The sequence below is a fragment of the Tamandua tetradactyla genome, chromosome 2 (genome assembly GCF_023851605.1).
Source record: "Tamandua tetradactyla isolate mTamTet1 chromosome 2, mTamTet1.pri, whole genome shotgun sequence".
In the NCBI taxonomy this organism is placed as follows: Eukaryota; Metazoa; Chordata; class Mammalia; order Pilosa; family Myrmecophagidae; genus Tamandua; species Tamandua tetradactyla.
Window position 1 is genome coordinate 16,313,540 of NC_135328.1, and position 21,356 is coordinate 16,334,895.

At 37.6% G+C, this 21,356-nt stretch overlaps 1 protein-coding gene across 2 annotated transcripts in view; it reads left to right on the forward strand.

The window, feature by feature from the left end:
- TGFBR1 (transforming growth factor beta receptor 1) overlaps window positions 1-21,356 on the forward strand; it is a 68,217-nt gene that overhangs the window by 17,730 nt on the left and 29,131 nt on the right. For both annotated transcript variants that reach the window (XM_077140208.1, XM_077140210.1), the window contains exon 2: window positions 19,678-19,923. In XM_077140208.1, coding sequence (XP_076996323.1) covers window positions 19,678-19,923 — 246 coding nt within the window. The remainder of the gene's footprint in view (window positions 1-19,677; window positions 19,924-21,356) is intronic.

Consider the following 21,356-nt stretch of genomic DNA (forward strand, 5'->3'; position numbering starts at 1 on the left):
CCCCCTCTTGCCTTTTATCTGCTGAGTTGTCTCAGTAAGAAGGAACCTAGGAGTTTGCTGTGGGCCTTTTCATCACAGGTACCAGCAAGACTAGCAGGGAAAGGAAGCCTGGTTGATGCTGTGTTTGGTTCTGACCTACTAGGTCAAGCCAGCAAAGTATTTCTTGGAGAAAGTTTGGAGCATCAGCAAAAGGCCTAGATAGGTGTGGAAATGTAGATCTGAGATGTAGCAAAGGGCTGAGTGCAGAGGTAAGCTTGGGAAGTGCAGCCTCATGTATGGTATGTGACTGTGTCTCAAATCCTGAAGAATCTAGGAAAGAACGGTGAATTCAACCAGAAGGGCATCACTAGTCAATTTCAAAGGGACTTTTCAGGGGAGTTCTAGATTGGGGGTAGGTAGGTGATGGGAAGAGAGAAACCAAGTGACAAGTTTTGAAAAGGGTTAGACACTGTTGACACGTATACATAAAAAGAAGGGGAAGTTTTGTGGCTGCTATCACTCTGGGCCTGGGAAGACAAGGCTTCTGGTCTTGGTGTCATTTTGACGTCTTCAGTAGGGTCATGGAAATGTCTGTTCTGTATACTATTTGCATGCTTATCTGCCTCCCCATTTCTGTAGCTGGATGTATGAGCCTGTAAATGAACCCTAGGTAGGCTAAGTGTTCAGTTTCTGACAGTCATTTTGTATCACCCAGCATCTTCAAATTTTGAAAACTCTGTAATTTATTCTGCAAGATTTTGAAATTTCTAGTAATTGTATTTCTTGAACATGGGATTGTATTTCAGAACATGTGTTCTGTGAACACAGTCACTTTTCATTTCAATACTGAATCATAGTAAAATCTTAGGAAAGACATTTTTATTTAAGTTAAAATTTAATCATGGGACTGGCACAGCTTGGCTCCTTAATCCTGGGTATTTCCAGGCTCAGCTTTGAGGCCTGAGGCCAGCCACCTCGCCTCCTGGACTTTTCCCAATGAGCATGTATTCCTTTTGTGATTAGGATGTGTTAGATGTTTTGAGAATCGTAAAAACTAAATTAATAGTAATAGTTATAAACACTAGGCTGTGGACAGTGATTATTTCTGGTAATATCTTTTTCTTGCAATGAATAAGCATTATTTTGGTAATCTATAAAATAAAAGATAAACTTTAAGCAAAAACAGAAAAAAATTAGTTGTGTGCAAGCTCCCAATAGTAATTAAAGTGATGAGTAAATGAATTGATACCTTCTGTGCACAGCCATATTGCACACGTATAAGTTGCTACAACTATATCATGCCTTACCTTTCTCTCTGGAGGCTGAAATTTCTTTTGACCTTGATTGTGAAGTGTATTGAGATTTCACAAATATTGTGAGAAAATGCATTTTAGGATTGAGGAAGCTGTGGCTACTGGTAGAGGTCAGAGCATGGAAGTGAAAGGCGACAGCACAGAAGAAGAGTAACGACACTGAGCTGATGAGTTTGGTTCTTATCTTTGCTGTCAAACAGAACAGTCAACGCTGGGATCCCAACGAGAACCCTGGGAACAGTTCTTGAACAGTTAGGGCTACTTAACTGTAGAGGTACTCAAACAGCAAATAAACACATAGATTTCATTCATCTTCATGATGATAATATAGTAGAAATTCATATCTGCCTGGAACCTGGATGAGGATACTGTTAGAAATCATTTTGTTACTCTAGTTTTGGTATCTTCATTAATAAATTGACAGTGTTAAATGTTACACAGTGATTAAGGTTTTGTGGTTTTGTCAGTCTAGAATTCTACAGTGGAATCTAGGCACTATACCTTGGGAAGAGGTGTAAACACACACAAAAAACATGTTTGGAGCAATGCCATTTATCATATCTGATAGTTTTGTATGTTTACATATCAGTTTATATCTTAGTTTCAAAGTATTTTTTAAAATGATTGACAAATTTGAGTTTATTAAAATTAGGGATTTCTGTGCATTAGAAACACTTGAGTGTGCAGAGGCAAGTCAGTGATACGATGAAGATATTTGCAATATACATTTCTGAAAAGGACTTGAATCCATAATACTACAAATTAATAAAAGATAGACCAAATAAAAATGGGCTTAATTAGGTTTGAACACACACGGCATATCCCAAATACCAGTAAGCACATAAAAAACATTCCACACAATATTCATGAAGGAAATGCATGTTAAGACTAAAGTAAGATACTATTCCATACCCACTAGAATGATTAAAATATGACTACTACTACTACTACTAATAATAATTCCAGGTAGAGCAACTGGAATTCCCATTCCTTGCTTGTGGGAATATAATTTGGCCCAACCACTTTGGAAGACTGTTTAATAATATCTTTTCAAAGGTATGCATAAACCAACATATGATTCAACACTGTCTTTTTAGGTAGAAATACAAAAGTAATGAGGGCATACATCTATTATAAGACAGTTTTTAAAATGTTCATAGCTTTATTCCTAATAAACCCAAACTAGAAATAACCCAAATGGCAACTAAGAGGGAAATGAGTCAATAATATGACTATTTCACAAAATTAAATACCACACAGAACAAAAAAAGGATGCCTACATACAACAGTATGTCATTATGTCTGACAGATATAATGTTGACAAAAGAAGCCAAGCACAGATACTGATTTTATATAGAGTACAAGAACAGGCAAAAACTATGATGATGATGGAAATCACAACAGTGGCTGTATCTAGGAGGAGTTATTGTGTGAGAAGATACACAAGAGCTTTCTGGGATGATGGAAATGTTCACTATCAGAGCTATTCAGGAGTAATGTAATGCAAGCCACATGTTATTTTAAATTTTCGACTAGTCACAACAATTGCACTAAAAAGAAGCAAGTGAAATTAAATTCAGTAAAACTTTTGTCTAATCAAATGCATACAAAGTATTGTCAGGGAGGTGGAGCAAGATGGTGGTTTAGTGAGGTGTGGAACTTAGTTCGTCCTCCAGAGCAGCTAATAAATAACCAGGCACAGTAAAGAACAACTGCTGGCCTACATCAGTAACTGGACACACAGTGTACACCAGTCTGGACCCGGTGGAACAGCTGAGACCTCACACAAAAATCTCCCTAGCCACGGAGGCTGGTGTCTCCAGCACAGGAAGCTGGTTCCCTGCCAGGAAAGGAAACAGACTTGACTAGCAGCAAAGGCTTAGCTCAACCAAGCTCCAGTTGTGGAATTAACGAATTCTGACTACTGAAAATAGGCCCCCAGCACAGATAAACCTGAAATAAATACTAAAGGTACCAGGAGTTTTTGCCCCAGCAGAGAAGAGGTGGGGCTGATGGGAAAATAAAAAGGCTTTTTGAGTTGAACAACACAAAATACTAGAAAAGGACTGGACCCCAAGTAAAGGGGGCACATGGAGCCTGGAGGTACATAGAGGCACATACCAACTTAAGCTCTTGATTGACAAACTTGAGTAACAGAGGTTCCCCCTGCCCCCCCCCCTTTTCCTATTCCTTAACAACTCCTTAAATGGAACTGGAAGCCTTCTCAGGTTCCACCACTACCCCAGGCAGGGGCAGAATTAAGCTTGTCTGAGAGACAAAGTAACTAACTAGTCAGGTGAAAGAAGTTAATTTCCTAAAGGCTGTATCTTCCCCAAGAGAAAGGTGGGGCATACCTCAAGTGAAATCCTCCTTCAAGGAATTCAGACCCCAGGGACTGGAAAACTGAAGCAATTAATACCAACCTACAGCCTCACCTCTGTCTCAACTGTGCCTCTGTCAGGGAGAGTCTGCTGAAGTTAAAGGTACCACATCACTTTACACTGGTGGAAAGCCACAGGCAGACAAGTGCCACATGCTGGGCAAGATAGGAAAAACAGAGTCTAGAGGCATCATAGGAAAGTCTGCAACCTGCTGGGCCTCATGCTAGGGAAAACGGAATGCTGGCAACTCTTTCCTCCTGAGATGTGGGCCAGTCTGGTTGGTCTGGGAAAATCTGACTGGGGTCCATAATAACTGAGGAGTCCCTGAAAAAAAGATTCCATATAGGCAGGGCAAGAAACAGAAAAACAACTGAAAAATTCTGATCAATTAAAACAAGCTGTGCTAGAGGTCTAGAATAAGTTTAAATGTCAAAGTTAACAGTAGAGAACAAAGTCATCCAGCAAGAAAATCCTAGGTAAAAGTGAAAACAACCTCCAGAATAAACTAATTAAGGAAATCAACTGCCTAGATGCCAGCCAAAATAACAAGTCATACTAGGAAAATTGAAGATATGGCCCAGTCACAGGAACAAATCAACAATTCAAATGATACAGGAGTTGAAGCAACTAATTCAGAATGTTCGAACAGACATGGGAAATCTCATAAAAAATCAAATCAGCAAGTTGAGGGAGGAATAAGGAAAACATTGGGTGAACAAAACTCAAAAGTCTGAAAAAACAAATTGCCGAAGTTATGGAAATTAAAGGTACAGTAGAAAATTAAAAAAAATGGAAACCTACAACGATAGATTTGAAGAGGCAGAAGAAAAGATTATTGAACTAGAGGACTGGGCATCTGAAATCTGACACACAAAAGAAAACATAGGGAAAAGAATGGAAAAATATGAGCAGGTTCTCAGGGTATTTAATGACAACATGTAGCTCACACATATATGTATGGTGTGTCCCAGAAGGAGAACATAAGGGAAAAGGAGGAGAAAGACTAATGGAGAAAATAATCACTGAAAATTTCCTTTCCTTTCCAATTCCAGAGAATTTGTGACCAAGAAATACCAAAGGGAGCATTACAGGCAGATAGAAAAAGGCAGGAGAGAGAGGTCTGGAGAAGAGTGTAGAAATGAAGACTGTCAGTAAAGGTAAAAAGAGAAAAAAAGAATTAGATAGGACATATAAAATCCAAACAACAAAATGGTAGAAGAAAGAACTGCCTTTACAATAATAACACTAAATGTTAATGGTTAAGCTCCCCAATCAAAAACATAGACTGGCAGAATGGAGTAAAAAAACAGGACCCATCTATATGCTGTCTACAGGAGACTCATTTTAGACCCAAGGACAAAAATAGGTTGAAAGTGAAAGGTTGGGAAAAGATATTTCCTGCAAACAACATTCAGAAAAGAGCAGGAGTAGCTATGCTAATATCTAACAAATTAGACTTCAGATGTAAAACAATTAAAAAAAGACAAAGAAGGACACTATGTATTATAAAAGGAGCAATTCAACAAGAAGACATAGCAATCATAAATATTTATTCACTGAGCCAGAGTGTGCCAAAGTACATGAGGCAAACACTGGCAACACTGAAATGGGAAGTAGACACCGCTACCATAACAGTTGGAGATTTCAATTCCTAGCTCTCATCAGTGGGTAGAACGTCTAGCCAGAGGCTCAGTAAACAAACAGAATTTGAATACAGTAAGTGAGTTAGATTTATCAGACATTTATGGAACATTATATCGCCATAACAGCAGGATAAACTTTTTTTCAAGTGCTCATGGATCATTCTTAAGGATAGACCATATACTGGGTCACAAAGCAAGTCTCAATAAATTTAAGAAGATTGGAAATCATACAAAACACTTTCTCAGATCATAATGAAATGAAGTTGGAAATCAAAACAGGTAGAGGGCCAGAAAGTTCACAAATATATGGAGGCTACACAACACACTCTTAAACAACCAGTGGGTCAAGAAAGAAATTATAAGAGAAATCAGTAAATATCTCAAGGCAAATGAAAATGAAAACAGAACATATCAAAATTGACGGGATGCAGTAAAGACAGTGCTAAGATGGAAATTTATTGCCTTAAAGGCCAATATTAAAAAAGAACAAAACAAAACTTAAGCAATTAACTGTTAACGTAAAAGAACTTAAAAAAAAAAAAAAAGAAAAAAAAACAGCAAACTAACCCCAAAGGAAAGAAAGAAAAAAAATTAGAGCAGAAATAAATGAAATTGAGAACATGAAAGCAATCGAGAAAATTGACAAAACCAAAAGTTGGTTCTTTGAGAGAATCAATAAGAAAAAAATCAATGGGCCCTTAGCTAGGGTGACCAAAAAAAAAAAAAAGAGGATGCAAATAAATAAAATCAGAAATGGTAGAAGAAAAATAACTACTGACCCCACAGAAATAAAAGAGGTAATGAGAGAATATTATGAGCAACTGTATACTAATAAACTAGACAATGTAGATGAACTGGACAACTTCCTAGAAAGGCATGAACAACCAGCATTGGCTTGAGAAGAAATAGATGACCTCAACAACCCAGTCACAAGTAAAGAAATTGAAACAGTCATCAAAAAGCTCCCAGAAAAGAAAAGTCTAGGACCAGGTGGCTTCATATGTTAATTCTACCAGGCATTCAAGAAAGAACTGGTACCAATCCTGCTCAGACTCTTCAAAAAAATTGAAGAGGAGGGAAAGCTATGTAGCTCATTCTGTGAAGCCAACATCACCCTAAAACCAGAGGCAGACAAAGATACTACAAGAAAAGAAAATTTCAGACCAATCCCTCTAATGAATATAGGTGCAGAAATCCTCAACAAAGTACCTGCAAATCAAATCCAGCAGCACGGTAAAAGAATTATACACCATGACCAAGTGGGATTTATTCCAGGTATGCAAGCGTGGTTCAAAATAAGAAAATCAGTTAATGTAATACACCTTATCAACAAATCAAAGTAGAAAAACTACATGATCTTCTCAATTGATGCAGAAAAGGCATTTGACAAATTCCAACATCCTTTCTTGATTAAAACACTTCAAAGGGTAGGAATAGAAGGGAACTAACTCAATACGATAAAGGGAATATAAGAAAAATCCACAGCTAACATCATCCTCAATGGGAAAGGAGTGAAAGCTTTCACTTTAAGATCAGGAACAAGACAAGGATGTTTACTGTCACCATTGTTATTCAACATTGTGCTGAAAGTTCTAGCCAGAGTAATTAGGCAAGAAAAAGAAATAAAAGGCATACAAAGTGGGAAGGAAGAAGTAAAACTCTCACTGTTTACAGATATGATACTATATGTCAAAAATCCCAAAAGATCTACAACAAAGCTACTATGCCAATAAGTACAGCAAAGTGGCAGGGTACAAGATCAACACCAAAAAAATCAGTAGTGTTTCTGTACACTAGTAATGAACGATCTGAGGAAGAAATCAAGAAAAAAATTCTATTTACAATAGCAACTAAAAGAATAAAATATTTAGAAATAAATTTAACTGAGGATACAAAAGACCCATACACAGAAAACTACGAGAAATTGTTAAAAGAAATCGTGGATGACCTAAATAAATGGAAGGGCATACCATATCCCTGGATTGGAAGACTACATATAGTTAAAATATCAGTTCTGCCCAAAATCATTTATAGATTCAATGCAGTACCAATTAAAATCCCAAAAACCTACATTGCAGAAATAGAAAAATCAGTAACCAAATTTATGTGGAAGGAAGGGTGCCCAGAATACCTAAAAATATCTTGAGAAAGAAAAATGAAGTGGAAGGTCCCACGCAATCCGACTTTAAAGCATAATATGAAGCTACAGTGGTCAAAACTGCTTGGTACTGGCATAAAGATAGATATACTGGCCAATGGAATCAAATAGAGTATTCAATTATAGACCCATTTGTCCGAACAATTATCTTTGATAAAGTGGCCAAACCAACCCACCTGGGACAGGTGGGAAATAAATGGTCCTTGGAGAAGTGGATATCCATATACAAAAGAATGAAAGAGGATTCGTATCTCATACCCTATACAAAAATTAACTCAAAATGGATCAAAGACCTAAACATTAGCGCTGAGACCATAAGACTTTTAGAAGAAAATGTAGGGAAATATCTTATGAACCTTATAATAGGAAGTGGTTTTCTAGACCTTACCCCCAAAGCACATGCATTGAAGAAAATAATAGATAAATGGGAACTCCTTAAAATTAAACACTTTTGTGCATCAAAGAACTCTGTCAAGAAAGCAAAAAAGTAGCTTATGCAATGGGAGATAATATTTGGAAACCACGTATCAGATAAGAGTTTAGTATCCAGAATATATAAGGAGATTCTTCAACTCATCAATAAAAAGACAAACAACCCAGTTACAAAATGGGCAAAAGATATGCACAGGCACTTCTCAGAAGAGGACATACAAATGGCTAAAGGGCACATGAAAAGATGCTCAAACTTACTGGCTATTAGGGAAATGCAAATCAACACCACAGTGAGATATCATCTGACACCCACTAGAATGGCCATCATCAAAGAAACAGAAAACAGCAAGTGCTGGAGAGGATGTGGAGAAAGAGGCACATTTATCCACTGTTGATGGGAATATGAAAGGGTACTACCACTGCGAAAGGCAGTTTAGCAGTTCCTCAGGAAGCTAAGTGTAGAGTTGCTATATGATCCAGCAGTCCCATTTGCACACCAATGTTTATAGCAACATTATTTATGAATGCCAACAGATGGAAAAAGCCCAAATACCCATCAATGGATGAGTGGCTAAACAAGCTTTGGTGTATACATTATGCAGCTGTAAGAATAAAATCATGAAGCATATAACAACGTGGATGAACCTTGAGGACATTATGGTGAGTGAAATTAGCCAGAAACAAAAGGACAAGTCCTGCATGGTCTCACTAATGTAAACTGACATTAGTGAGTGAACTTGGGGAATTGAAGTTCAGAACACAGGTTATCAGGGGATAGAAATAGGGTAGAGATTGGGCAGTTGTGAAAGGAAAACAGATTGTGCAACAGGACTGATTGTAAAAATTCAGAAATGGATAACACCTGATTGCAGCCCAATAAAATAGGTACTCTGAATGAGGCTGAATCAGTAAGATCAACAGAGAAAGGTTGGGGGCATGTGTGAAACCAAGAAGGAAAGATAGAGGATAAAGACTGAGACTTTAAAAAGGTGTATTTAACAAATGCCTGGAGTAGACACTGATGGTGATTAAATGTACAAATAAAAAGATTTTTTTGCATGAGGGAGAAGAAATGAATGTCAACAATGCAGGGTGTTAAAAATAGATAGTATATGGGAAAAAGAGCAGTCAGTGCAAGCTAGGGTATGTAGTCAACAGTAACATTGTAATATGCTTTCACTGAATGTAACAAAGGCATTATGCCAGAACTAAATGTCTGCAGGCCATGGGGAAGGGTATGGATTATTTGTGGAAGAAAAGGAAATGGCTTCAGATAGAGTATGGTGGTGAAGGCATGTCTATACATTTAGGTTGGATTATATGATGTGTGAATAAACTTTAAAAATGAACACAGAGAAACAAGTGCTAGAGAAAATGCAGAGAAAGAGATGCACTGTTATACTTTCGGTAGGGAAACTGAGAAGTGCTGCCCTTTGGAGGGACAGTGTGGTGGTTCCACAGGAGACTAGGGGTGGGTTTGCCATATGATCTTGAAACTACCTTACTCAGTATATACCTGGAGGAACGGAATGTAGGGCATGAATGGACAGTTGCACCCTGGGTATTTATGGCGGTGGTGTTCCTGATACAATGGGTGGAGGTGGCCTACGGGTACAATGACTGAGGAATGGAAGGGGGAAACTGTGGTGTGTATATATGTAGTGGACTACTGCATGGGCACAAGAAGAAATAAATTGTGAGGCTTGCAACGGGAACCCTAAGGACTGGATGTTGAATGAAATGTCAGTAACAGATAGACAAATATTATCATGCCTCAGTCATGTGGACTAACTATAATATAAAAACTTGGTAAAAGTCAAGAAATATTATCAGGTTGGGGTGTATTGTAAAGTGTCCTAGATTATAAGCTCTTATAGCAGTCACATGTATTCAGGAGGTATAGCTGTTAATTATAAATTCTGAGATGCTGAGCTGTTTGTGTATAACCTGGTAATTCTTTGGGTATTTATGTGACACTTGAGACTCAGAGTTAGCACTCTGAAACTATGAAAGTCAACAGTACCCCATACAGGAACTGTTTAGAAAGTTAAAAAAGTGATCAGATTGCAAGTAGAGATATGAATGAAGCTGATCTGGATAGGATTAAGGTATATCAGAAAACAGGGCAAAGGATGATATTGCTCATATTCTAAAATTTCAACTTCTTTGTGAGACTAAACAGACAGATGTTGATTTTGTGTAAAATTTTTATATTTTGGGTAGCATATTTCCTAATTTAACTTGTGTGGTCAGTTTAGTTGAACACTGTGAAGTACATGGAATCTTGAATAGGGTGTGAGATTTCGTTGGTTTGTCTGGTTTAGTGTGATGCCCCTATATATCCCAGAAAAATTTGAGCAGTGAATAAAGAAGTATTTGCAAAGTCCCCTTGGGGGAATGAGAAGAAAGGAGGAAATAATCAGCTTCTCCATTTGAAGAATTTCTGATACTCTTGCAAGCAGTAGGGACCACCAAATCAATAGATCAAACCCTTGATTTTCGGGTTCACCCCTATGTAACAGAACAAAGGAGAGACTAAGCCTACTTAAATTTAGGCCAAAGAGTCACCCCCAGAGAACCTCTTTTGTTGCTCAGATACGGCCTCTCTCTCTAAGCCAACTCAGTCGGTGAACTCACTGCCCTTCCTCCTACATGGGAATGACTCCCAGGGGTGTATATCTCCCTGGCAACAATGGCCAGAAATCCCGGGATGACCCAGGACCTGGCATCATGGGATTAAGAAAGCCTTCTTGACCAAAAAGGGAAAGAGAGAAATGAGACAAAATAAAGTTTGAGTGGCTGAGAAATTTCAAACAGAGTCAAGAGGTTATCCTGCAGGTTATTTTTATGGATTATATAAATATCCCTTTTTAGTTTATGATGTATTGGAGGGAAGTACCTGAAATTGTTGAGCTGTGTTCCAGTAGCCTTGAATCTTGAAGACGATTGTATAAGGATGTAACATTTACAGTGTGACTGCATGATTGTGTAAACCTTGTGTCTGGTGCTCCTTTTATCTAAGTTATGGACAGATGGATTAAAAAATAAACAAATAATAGCGGGAGGAACAAACACCATACATGGAATGTTTGTATGTCAAGAATGTTTGTATGATTGTATGCTTAAAAATAAATAAATAATAGGGGAGACAAAGGGTAAAATAAATTGGGGAGATTGGAATACTAGTGGTTAATGAGAGGGAGGGTTAACATGTATGGCATGTTGGGAGTTTTTTCTTTTTTCTTTTGATTTCTTTTTCTGGAGTGATGCAAATGTTGTAAAAAAGATCATGGTGATGACTGCACAACTCTGTGATGATATTGTAAGCCATTGATTTGTACAGCATGTATGAATGTATGTGTATGTATGTGAAGATTTCTCAGTAAAAATACGTCTTATTTTCATATGGTCTTCAATATTGATGTGTATTTTATGCTAACAGTATACCTCAATTTGGATTGGCCTCTCTCTCCCTCTTTTTGCTTCACCCTCCTCCATCATCAGTTCACTCTCTCTCTTAAGAACACGGTGTCAAATGGGCAAGTAGGAAAGGTTGCTGAGTTTACCTTCTATATGAAGAGGAAAAACTGAGTAAAAGAATATAAAATGAGAAAAAGGAGGGGAGACTCAATTAGTGTGTTTTTTAGTGAAGAGGTACAAGGTTGTAAGAACAAGGATTGAACTGGGGACCTAAGCTTTTCCACTGAATTATACCTCCTAAACATCTATGACATTTAGAAAAATCTTCACAACTAGTAACCTCCTTTGTTACTAAATCCTAAAATACAGTTTCTCAAAGCATGATCTACAAATCATTGCTGGTCCACAGACTGTGCCATATGTTTTCTGGTTTTCTAATGAAGTACAGGTATTGATAAAAAGCTTATATGTGAAACTTGTCATTGCTGTGACATCCAACCATATGGTCATGGACCAGACATGACAAACAGGACATAGACGTGTTGCCCAACTTGCCTTGTGAACAGAATATAGAAAAATAAATAAAAATAAAACAACATCCACAGAATGACCACACTACAATTGTGAGGTTTTAAAGGTTAATCTGTCAATTGAGACCTAAAGTATATGAAATCTGAGAAATCTAACCATTTTCCCCCATAGGTTATGGTTTTTTAGACCAGTTTAGTTTTAGTTCAGCCTTTTTAATGTATATGTTAAAATTATCTAAATTGATAAAGTAAAAGTTTTGTCATTCTTTTTTTCCCATTTCCTTTTAATTGATAAACCAAAACAACATACAAATGCGAACATTCTTAACATACAAACATTCTGTATATGGTGTATAGTCAGTGACTCACAATATCATCATATAGTAGTGTAGTCATCACCGTGATCATTTTTTAGAACATCTGCATCACTCCAGTAAAAGAAATAAAAAGAAAAAACTCATGCACACTATACCCCTTACTCCACCCTGTCACAGACCACTAGTATTTCCATCTGTTCAATAGATTTTAACCTTTGTTTCCTCTTATTTTTTTTCTATATCCTTTACTATTCCCTTGCAATGATCACTAATATTTTAGTCTACTCAATTTGTTTTAACATTTGTTCACCCTATTATTTATTTATTTTTAATGCATATTTTTTACTTATCTGTCCATACCGTAGATAAAAGGAGCATCAGATACAAGGTTTCCACAATCACATAGTAACATTGCAAAAGTAATATCATTGTACATTCATCTTCAAGAAATATGGCTACTGGAACACAGCTCTACAGTTTCAGGTACTTCCCTCTGGCCTCTCCAATACACATTAAACTAAAAAAGGGGATATCTATATAATGTGTAAGAATAACCTCCAGGATAACCTCTCAACTCTGTTTGAAATCTCTCAGCCACTGACCCTTTATTTTTTCTTATTTCTCTCTTTCCCCTTGTGGTCTAGAAGGTTTTCTCAGTCCCTTGATGCTGAGTCCCAGCTCATTCTAGGATTTCTGACCTATGTTGCCAGTGAGGTTTACACCCTTGGGAGTCATGTCCCACGTAGAGAGGGGGAGGGCAGTGAGTTTGCGGGCCATGTTGGTTGAGAGAGAGGCCACATCTGAGCAACAAAAAAGGTTCTCTGGGGGTGACTCTTAGGCCTAATTTTAAGTAGGCTTAGCTTATCCTTTGCAGGGATAACTTTCATATGAAGAAACCCCAAGATTGAAGGCTCGGGCTGTTGATTTGGTTGTCCCCACTGCTTGTGAGAATATCAGGAATTCTCCAAATGGGAAAGTTGAATTTTTCCCCTTTCTCACCGTTCCCCCAAGGGGACTTTGCAAATACTTCTTTATTCACTATTCAAATCACTCTGGGATTTATCAGGGCAACACACTGGACAAACCTACAAAATCTCATGCCCTTTTCAAGGTTCCATGTACTTATAGTGTTCAGTTAACCTGTCCATATAAGTTATATTAGGAAACGCACCAGTCAAAATATAAATTTTGTAACAAATAAACATTTTTTGCTTTAGTCCTCACACACAAGTTGAGGTTTTAAAATATAAATATGTGTCATTGATTCTTAAACTTAATTTACTGTGAAGAAGATGTGTTTTTCTAGTTTCAAAGTATATTGGTGTATATCTCATGATGATCGCAAGGAGGTGATGAAATAGGAAGGGAAGGTATTATGCTCCTTTGCTGATAAAATTAGATGAGTGCATCTTGGATAATTATTTTAATTTTATGAACTTATTAACGCTTGGGATTCTTTCCATCAAGGATGAAATCCTGTCCTTGAGGGAAAAACCCCTATGAGGATAGCTTTCTCACCTTTATGGTTGTGCATACTCCTTAAGTACTAGCTCTTCTACCTCAGCAGAGTTGATGCTTTGTCATTCTCCTCAGGTCTCTGGACTTTAATTACCTATTTAATGCCCCCTAGTTAATTAACTACTTAAATGCAGAGACCTTGTCTTATTTAGTAAACCCCATAGCTGTACAGTGCTAGGCATATAGAGATGCTCTGTAAATAAGTGCAGGATTAAATGAAAGAGTTGAGTTGATGGGCTGATGTGGAGTGGGACTTGAGTTCTGGGATGGGAGGAAGATGTCATTGTATAAACCTTTTTGGATAGAAATTTGTCCTGTACCTGCATTTAAAAATAAAAATTGGTTTAATAAAAGGGGGAGGGGAATAAATTCAGGGGCTGAATTTATCTTTTAATTAAGTTGAGTTAAAAAAATAAGAATTAAAGTTTATGCATTCTTGGAAGTTTTTAATCCCAGTTTTAATTTTTCCCTTAACTGTTTTACCATGTCATATGCAAATATCAGTCCTGTATTCAGTCAAGACTACTTTTTTGAGTGGTGAAACAGAATTTTTAAATTCCTGGAAGAAATAAATCCTTATCTCATTAAGCTTTTTGTTTAATTACCTGCTCTTTTTAATGAAAGACTCATCTTTAAAAAGTAATTAAAAGAAGCCCTTTCACACTCACTTTTTCTAACTTCCCATAATGTTTGGAAAGGAAAAAAGCATCCAGAATGTATTTTGCATAATGTTACTTGTGTAGACAGGAAACTAGATATAAAACCCTTAGGTTTTTGGCTCATGTACAACTATAAATCAAATCTGTAGATTAACCACAAAGAGAACTACAGAAACTAATGAGGTTTAAATTAGTACCATTATCCAGTGTGGTAGCTGATGTTTAGGTTTCACAGACTTAGTTCTGATTTCATATTTGAATTTTAGTGATGGTAAAAGCTGTGAGTGCCTGTTCTCATCAGTAACATTGTATAAGATGGCATTAATGACTTTAAGGCTTTGTTGACTTTAGGGGTAAGTTTAGGAAAATCAGACCTCATGCCTAACCCAAACACTTGGCAGCAAGCGTTCCTGAAATATCAGTTTTAATGAGATGTCAGTTGTCTTGTTCATGCGAAGATAAGGTTAACATTATGACATCGTTGTAATCTTCATTAAATGGTTCTCTAAACAGTTGGTGGAAGTGAGAATAGAAGAAAGTCATTGCATATTTACAACCATATTTATTGCCGGTGAACTTTTTCAAGTTGTATTATGAAGTCTGAACCCAAATAATGCTTGTGAAATATGTATGGTATTTGCTATTAGGCCATTGTCTTTTTTTAAAACACAAAATAACATTTTTATTGTGAAATACAATATAATATATATATATATATATATATATAAAGCAATAAATCTCGAAGTACATAGTAACAAATAGAACAGATTTCAGAGTTTGGTATTGGTTTCAGTTCCACAATTTCAGGTTTACCTTCTAGCTTCTCCAAGACACTGGAGACTAAAATGTCAGTATAGTGATTAGACAGTCATACTCATGTGTTAAATCCTATCTTCTCTGCTACAACTCCTCCTTCTCTTTAAAACCTTCTCCCAATCTTTACTGGTATTTGGGCTATGCCCATTCTAACTATTTCATGTTGGAAAGGGGTGTTGCTAATAGGGGATTGGGGAACGGAACTAGCTGATGTTCTTGGAGAGGCTGACCCCTCTGGGTTTTAGGACTTATCTGGCCTAGGAACCATCCTTTTCCAGAAGTTTAGGTTTCTGGAAAAGTAATCTTAGTGCATGAGTCCTAGGTGTTCTTTGGGGTTAACAGGAATGATTTAGGTTGGGGTTTTGCAAACCATGATAATTAGCAATATCTAGCTGAAGCTTGCGTAGGAGTAGCCTTCAGAGTAGCTTCTCAACTCTATTTGAACTCTCTTAGCCACTGATACCTTATTTTGTTACATTTCTTTCCCCCTTTTTGATTAGGAAGGTATCGATCCCATGGTGACAGGGCCAGTGACATGCCCCACATTGCCAGGGAAACTTTTGCCCCTGGATGTCATGTCCCATGTCACAGAGAGGGTAATGATTTTCCTTGCAGAGTTGGGTTTAGAGAGGTAGACTAGGCCATTATCTTTTTTTTAATTAATTAATTAATTAATTTTTAAATACCAAGAAAACACCAAACAAACACAAACATTCTTTTGATCATTCTAGTCTACATATATATGATCAGTAATTCACAATATCATCACATAGTTGCATATTCATCAGCCATTATCTTTTGAATATATCATAGTTATATTGCCATTTGCTCTGAGTCAAGATCTCTGTATTTTTCATTCTTTCAATACTTAACTATGAAACCTTTGCTTCAACAGTGAGTGAGTGAGGACATTTGGCCTGAAGGAGATCTGAAGAAGCAGTGATGAAAACCTAATGATAATATCTGTTTAGACAATGTTTATGCATGATGCAGAATGTTTATCACAATTTTTAAATTATCTTCTAAAGGAAAATATGTTTTAAGTCATGTAGGCAACTCTTAGACTCCCCTTAATTTCCCCGTATATTTGTGACTTTTTGTTTGGGAGATATTGCTTTAGCAAATAGTTTTGTGATCACTATCTCAGAATCTAGGATTCAAAGATGAGTAAAACAAAACAAAGCAAATTGGTCCTTCATAACTGAGACACTAACAAAAAAGTATAAACAGATTCATTTGTGCTATCCTAAAGGTAGGCAGGCACAGAGGGAACTCCATATTGAAAGTTGTCATAAGGATAAGAGAGAGCTTTAGAGCATATCATGAAAAGAATCTTGTTTGAATTGAATCTTAAAAGACGAGGGGCACCTTTTTAGTTTAAGGTGTATTAGAGAGGCTAGAGACTGAAACTGTAGAGCTGTGCTCCAGTAGCCATGTTTCTTGAAGATTGATGTATTAATGAAATAGCTTTCGCAATGTGACTATGTGATTGTTAAAACCTTGTGTCTCATGCTCCTTTTATCTACGATATTGGCAGATGAGTGAAAATTATGAATTAAAAATAAATAAATAATAGGGGGAACAAATGTTAAAATAAATTGAGTAGATTGAAATACCAGTGAACAATGAAAGGGAGCGGTAGGGGGTATAGAAAAAAGATAGCGGAACAAAGGTTAAAATCTGTTGAGTAAAAAAAAAAAATCTGTTGAGTAGATGGAAATACTAGTGGTCAGTGACAGGGAGGGGTATGGGCTAAGGTATGTGTGAGTTTTTTCTTTTTTCTTTTTCTTTTTCTGAAGTCATGCAAATGTTCTAAAAACTGATCGTGGTAATGAATACATTACTATGTGATGATATTGTGAGCCATTGATTGTACACCATACACGGAATGTTTGTATGCTAAGAATGTTCATGTTTGTATGTTGTTTTTGTTTGATAATACAAAATAAATTAAATTTAAAAAAAAGATGAGGGGCAGAGGAGAGCATAAATTTAGGTGAGGGCGGATTAGGTAGAGAGATAGTATGTGTAAAGAGCTGGGTCATGAAAGACAGGATTACCAAAGTGGCAAGAAGCATGTGGCCCTAGGGATAGCATTTGTAGTGTGAGAGGTGAATTGGAACCCAGTAGGAAAAATCTTTTTGGCCAGATGTTTAGTACTTACCTCGTGTACCTCCAGGGGAGCCTTGAAGGTCTTAGAGTATTCCTGGCAGTATTTTTACGTATAGCTATAATGTTCTCCTTTACTAGACATCAGAGCTGTTCAAAAACAGCCTCTGGGTTATTAACTTTTAGTAGAGTAACTGATAGCGTTAATCCTTAGAAAACATGGTTTACTGACTATTTGGGGCTCGGGAGAGAATGATGATAGTTTCATATGGAGGTAGTTTTAATCTTTGGGTCACAGACTCCTTTGTGGTTTGTTGAAAATGCATTTGTGTAAATGCATTTACATGCAGCATTTGACCTTTAGCTTCATGGGATTCATGTACCGCTGAAGCCAGTCAGGCTTGTGGATTCCTGGTTCAGAATACCACCTTAGGAAATTAGCCCCAGGGCACCCAAAATCACCTCCAGACCTCAACCTTGGATAGCTATTGTCTCTTCTAACATGGACCTTTAAATATTAGAGTATGATGGGTCTCTCTCTCGTATTCTTGAGTTCCCCTCGTGCTTGGGAGTGATCAAATCAAGTAGATAAACTATCAATGAAGAAAGGGGGAAAAGATTACAATGATTGGGACAAAGCTTTGCTGGTTTGTAAAGATAACCAGCAGGTGTGTAATTAAATCAGCAGTCAAGAAGCACTGCTTGAGGAGAACCTGATGTTACTGAGTTTGAGTTTGACAGATGAGTCAGGGGTCCCCTAGACCACTTTCTGGCTTGGTGATAGCTTGAAGGGCTTACAAAATCCAGAAAAACTATTATATTCATGATTAAAGTTTATTACAGCATAAAGATAACAGATTAAAATCAGAAAAGGGAAAAGGCACATGGGCAAAGTCCAGGAGAAAACAGACACAAGCTTCCTGTTGCCTTCTTCCAGAGGAGTCAGCTATACAGATGTGCTTAATTCTCTCAGCAACAAAGAAGTGTTGAATGGGGAAGCTTACTTGAGTCTTTGTGTCCAGGGTTTTTACGGGGGAGGTCAACCGCTGTAGGCAAGCAATATCTACTTGACTGACCTCAGCTACTCAAAGCAAAAATAGGCATTCCCTGTAAATCACATTATTAGCATAAACTATCTGATCAAACTGGTACCACAACCCAAGATCTCAGGCACACATAAACTCTCATCAGATAGATTATTCCAGGGCCCCACAGCTCATCCCCTAAGAGCTGGTCAAGGGTGAATCCTGAAGAGAGGCCTTTGTTGACTATGGTGTAGGGTTTGAACAACCCAGGCCTAAGTTAACCCTTTCTTGCACGGCAAGTTAGCCATTCAGGAAGTTAGCTTCTGACTAGCTACTCCTTTTCTATCTTAGATGGCCACACCTCTGGACTCTTTCTTTTCCCTTGCCAGTGAGTGATGGCAAATTTGATTGGACTTAAAAACATATCTGTGCTTTGCAGCTTGACAAGGCCAAAGTGAAATGTAAGCTTCCACTGTCATTCATTCATTCAGTATTTCTTGAATCGTGTTATACAGTGGACGTGGTGCTAGATGGTGAATTTGCAGAAATGATTAATAGAGGTCTCCTGCCTCAGAGTTGCTTATGATTATCTGAGGGAGAGAAATGCAAACATCACAGCACTTGTGATAACTGATATCTTTGTGTGAGTACTGTGGAGGGTGTGACTGAGGGCTGGGGAGGGAGGATTGTTGTGATAATTAGAGGAAGACTTCCCTAGAGGTCACACCTGGAGGTGAGCCACGAAGATGGGGTATATATGCATGGGCAAGGGAGCTATTGTTCCTCCAGTCATTTCTGTGACTAAGTTGCTGGTGTGTGGTTGGAACATATTGTTGCTGGTGCATCTGATCAGCTCTGCTGGAGAGTTTACTGATCCTTGCTAGAAGATGCATGTCTTTCTTGAGGTGTTTACCCAGAGGATAAGAGAGTGTCTGGCTCAATATGAATCTTTCCATTACTCCATTACTATAAATCCACTTAATGACTTTTCCAACTGACAGTGCATCAGGAATAGTATTTTCCACCTTGTTCCCTAGTGGAAAAGAATGTCAACGCATAGTTTAGGCCTTTGTTTCAAATGGGAGGGCAAATGCTTGCCTTACCTTGATGAAATTGCATGTAATAAACAAAAATTTTCTATATTTGGAAGCAAAACATTTATGGAAAAAACACCTGGGTCCAAATTTCGCCTTATTTCTTTGAGCTCCTACACATGGTTCTCAAAAGAATTGAGAGCTTCTAAGTGCAATGGTAAGTTTTGCTTTTTAGCAGTGTATAGAAAAATGGGATTAGGATTGTATTATAGTGAGTACTGGATAATTTAGGACTCTGAATCTTGAGATCTTTTTCTAATAGATTCTTGTTTTCTTCTTTCAGCATTACAGTGTTTCTGCCACCTCTGTACAAAAGACAATTATACATGTGTGACCGACGGGCTCTGCTTTGTCTCTGTCACAGAGACCACAGACAAAGTTATACACAATAGCATGTGTATAGCCGAAATTGACCTAATTCCTCGAGACAGGCCATTTGTGTGTGCACCCTCTTCAAAAACTGGGTCTGTTACTACAACCTATTGCTGCAGTCAGGACCATTGCAATAAAATAGAACTCCCAACTGCTGGTAAGTCATGTACTTTTTTTTTTCTTGATGCTTTAGAAAAGCTTTGAGACCCTGACTGCAATTTTAGAATTTGTGGGGATCTTAGCTATAATCTAGCTTAACCTATTCAGCTTGCCCACAGTTGCAGAGTTGTGAGAATGACCAAGAACCTAACTCTTGGGTGTGTGCTGTGTGGGAAGCTGCTTCCAGGACAGACCTTCTCTGAGGTCTGTTACACCTAAGACAGTCCCTTGAAAGAGAATTCCAACAAAGCCCACTGCAGCAATGTGTTATTAGAGCATCCTCACTATGTCCTACTTTTTAACGCAATCAACAATGATTGAGAACAGCACTAGTTAAGCAGTGCACGTGCCTTCATTTTGTAAATTCATCTTGCTTTATGTTCTTTATGTATGTGAGCTTTAGATTTTTGGTCCTCCACCCATAGATTATATTTTAAAATGTCCCGGCAGAGCCAAGAATTTGAAAGCTTCATTGACTGTCCCGATGAGATTAATTTTATGGTTCTGGTTTGAGATGTCCTTCTGAGCCCATGTATTTAGCTCATCAAGTCCCCCAATTCCTACTGTAATAATCAAAGGAAGAGAAAAATGGGGGAACCTCTATTAATGCTAGCAGAATTAATGGAAGAATGCCACCTTCATGCCAACACTTGGAAGGAGCTTCTGCAGCTTATAGTACAGATGGCAATAGATTAGTGAAGAAGGAGACGGAAGTAAGTAGAAGGACCCCTTGCCACATCCCACCAATAGCTAAAGCTGAGGGTATTGGGGTGAGGTTAGGCTACAGGGGCAAACCTTTGATTTTCTCAGGAAGTACTTGGTTTCAGGACTCTCCTGAGTTGGTTCAGATGTTCAAAGTTGGTTCAGATGTTCAAAGTTGGTTCAGACATCATGTTAATTCAAATAGGAAGCCATGTGGTGACTCAGTCCTGTCAGTTATAGAAAGGAGGCTCCACCCAACTCAAATAAGAACAGTTCAGGAAAACTCAATCTTCAGTATAATAGAGAAGCTCTGTGATTTCTTCCTTACTTATAAAGGCGTCTGCAAGTCTAATATGGCAAATAAAATGATAATTCTAGGATTTCTCATTTCCATTGCCCAGGCTTTAAAGATCTGAAGATCTGAATAGAGACTTAAAACACTTCATTCTCATTTTAAATGCTAAATAAACATCTCCCCCACTCCCCACCCCTCTATTCTCAGCTCTTGGGCAAGCAAATAGCAGAAAAATTACCAAATGAAAAGATTCAGTGGTTCAAAAGAAGGGGACTGAACTGGCTGAATTAAAGCAGATGAAATAGGCACTCTATGAAATAGGCTTACCTCATAATAAGGAAAAACTTTCAGATAGCTCAAGTCCTGTTTTCAGTTGTTCACTATAAAATGAGAACATTCCACTGTTGTGAAAGATCACTTTCAGATGAAAAGCA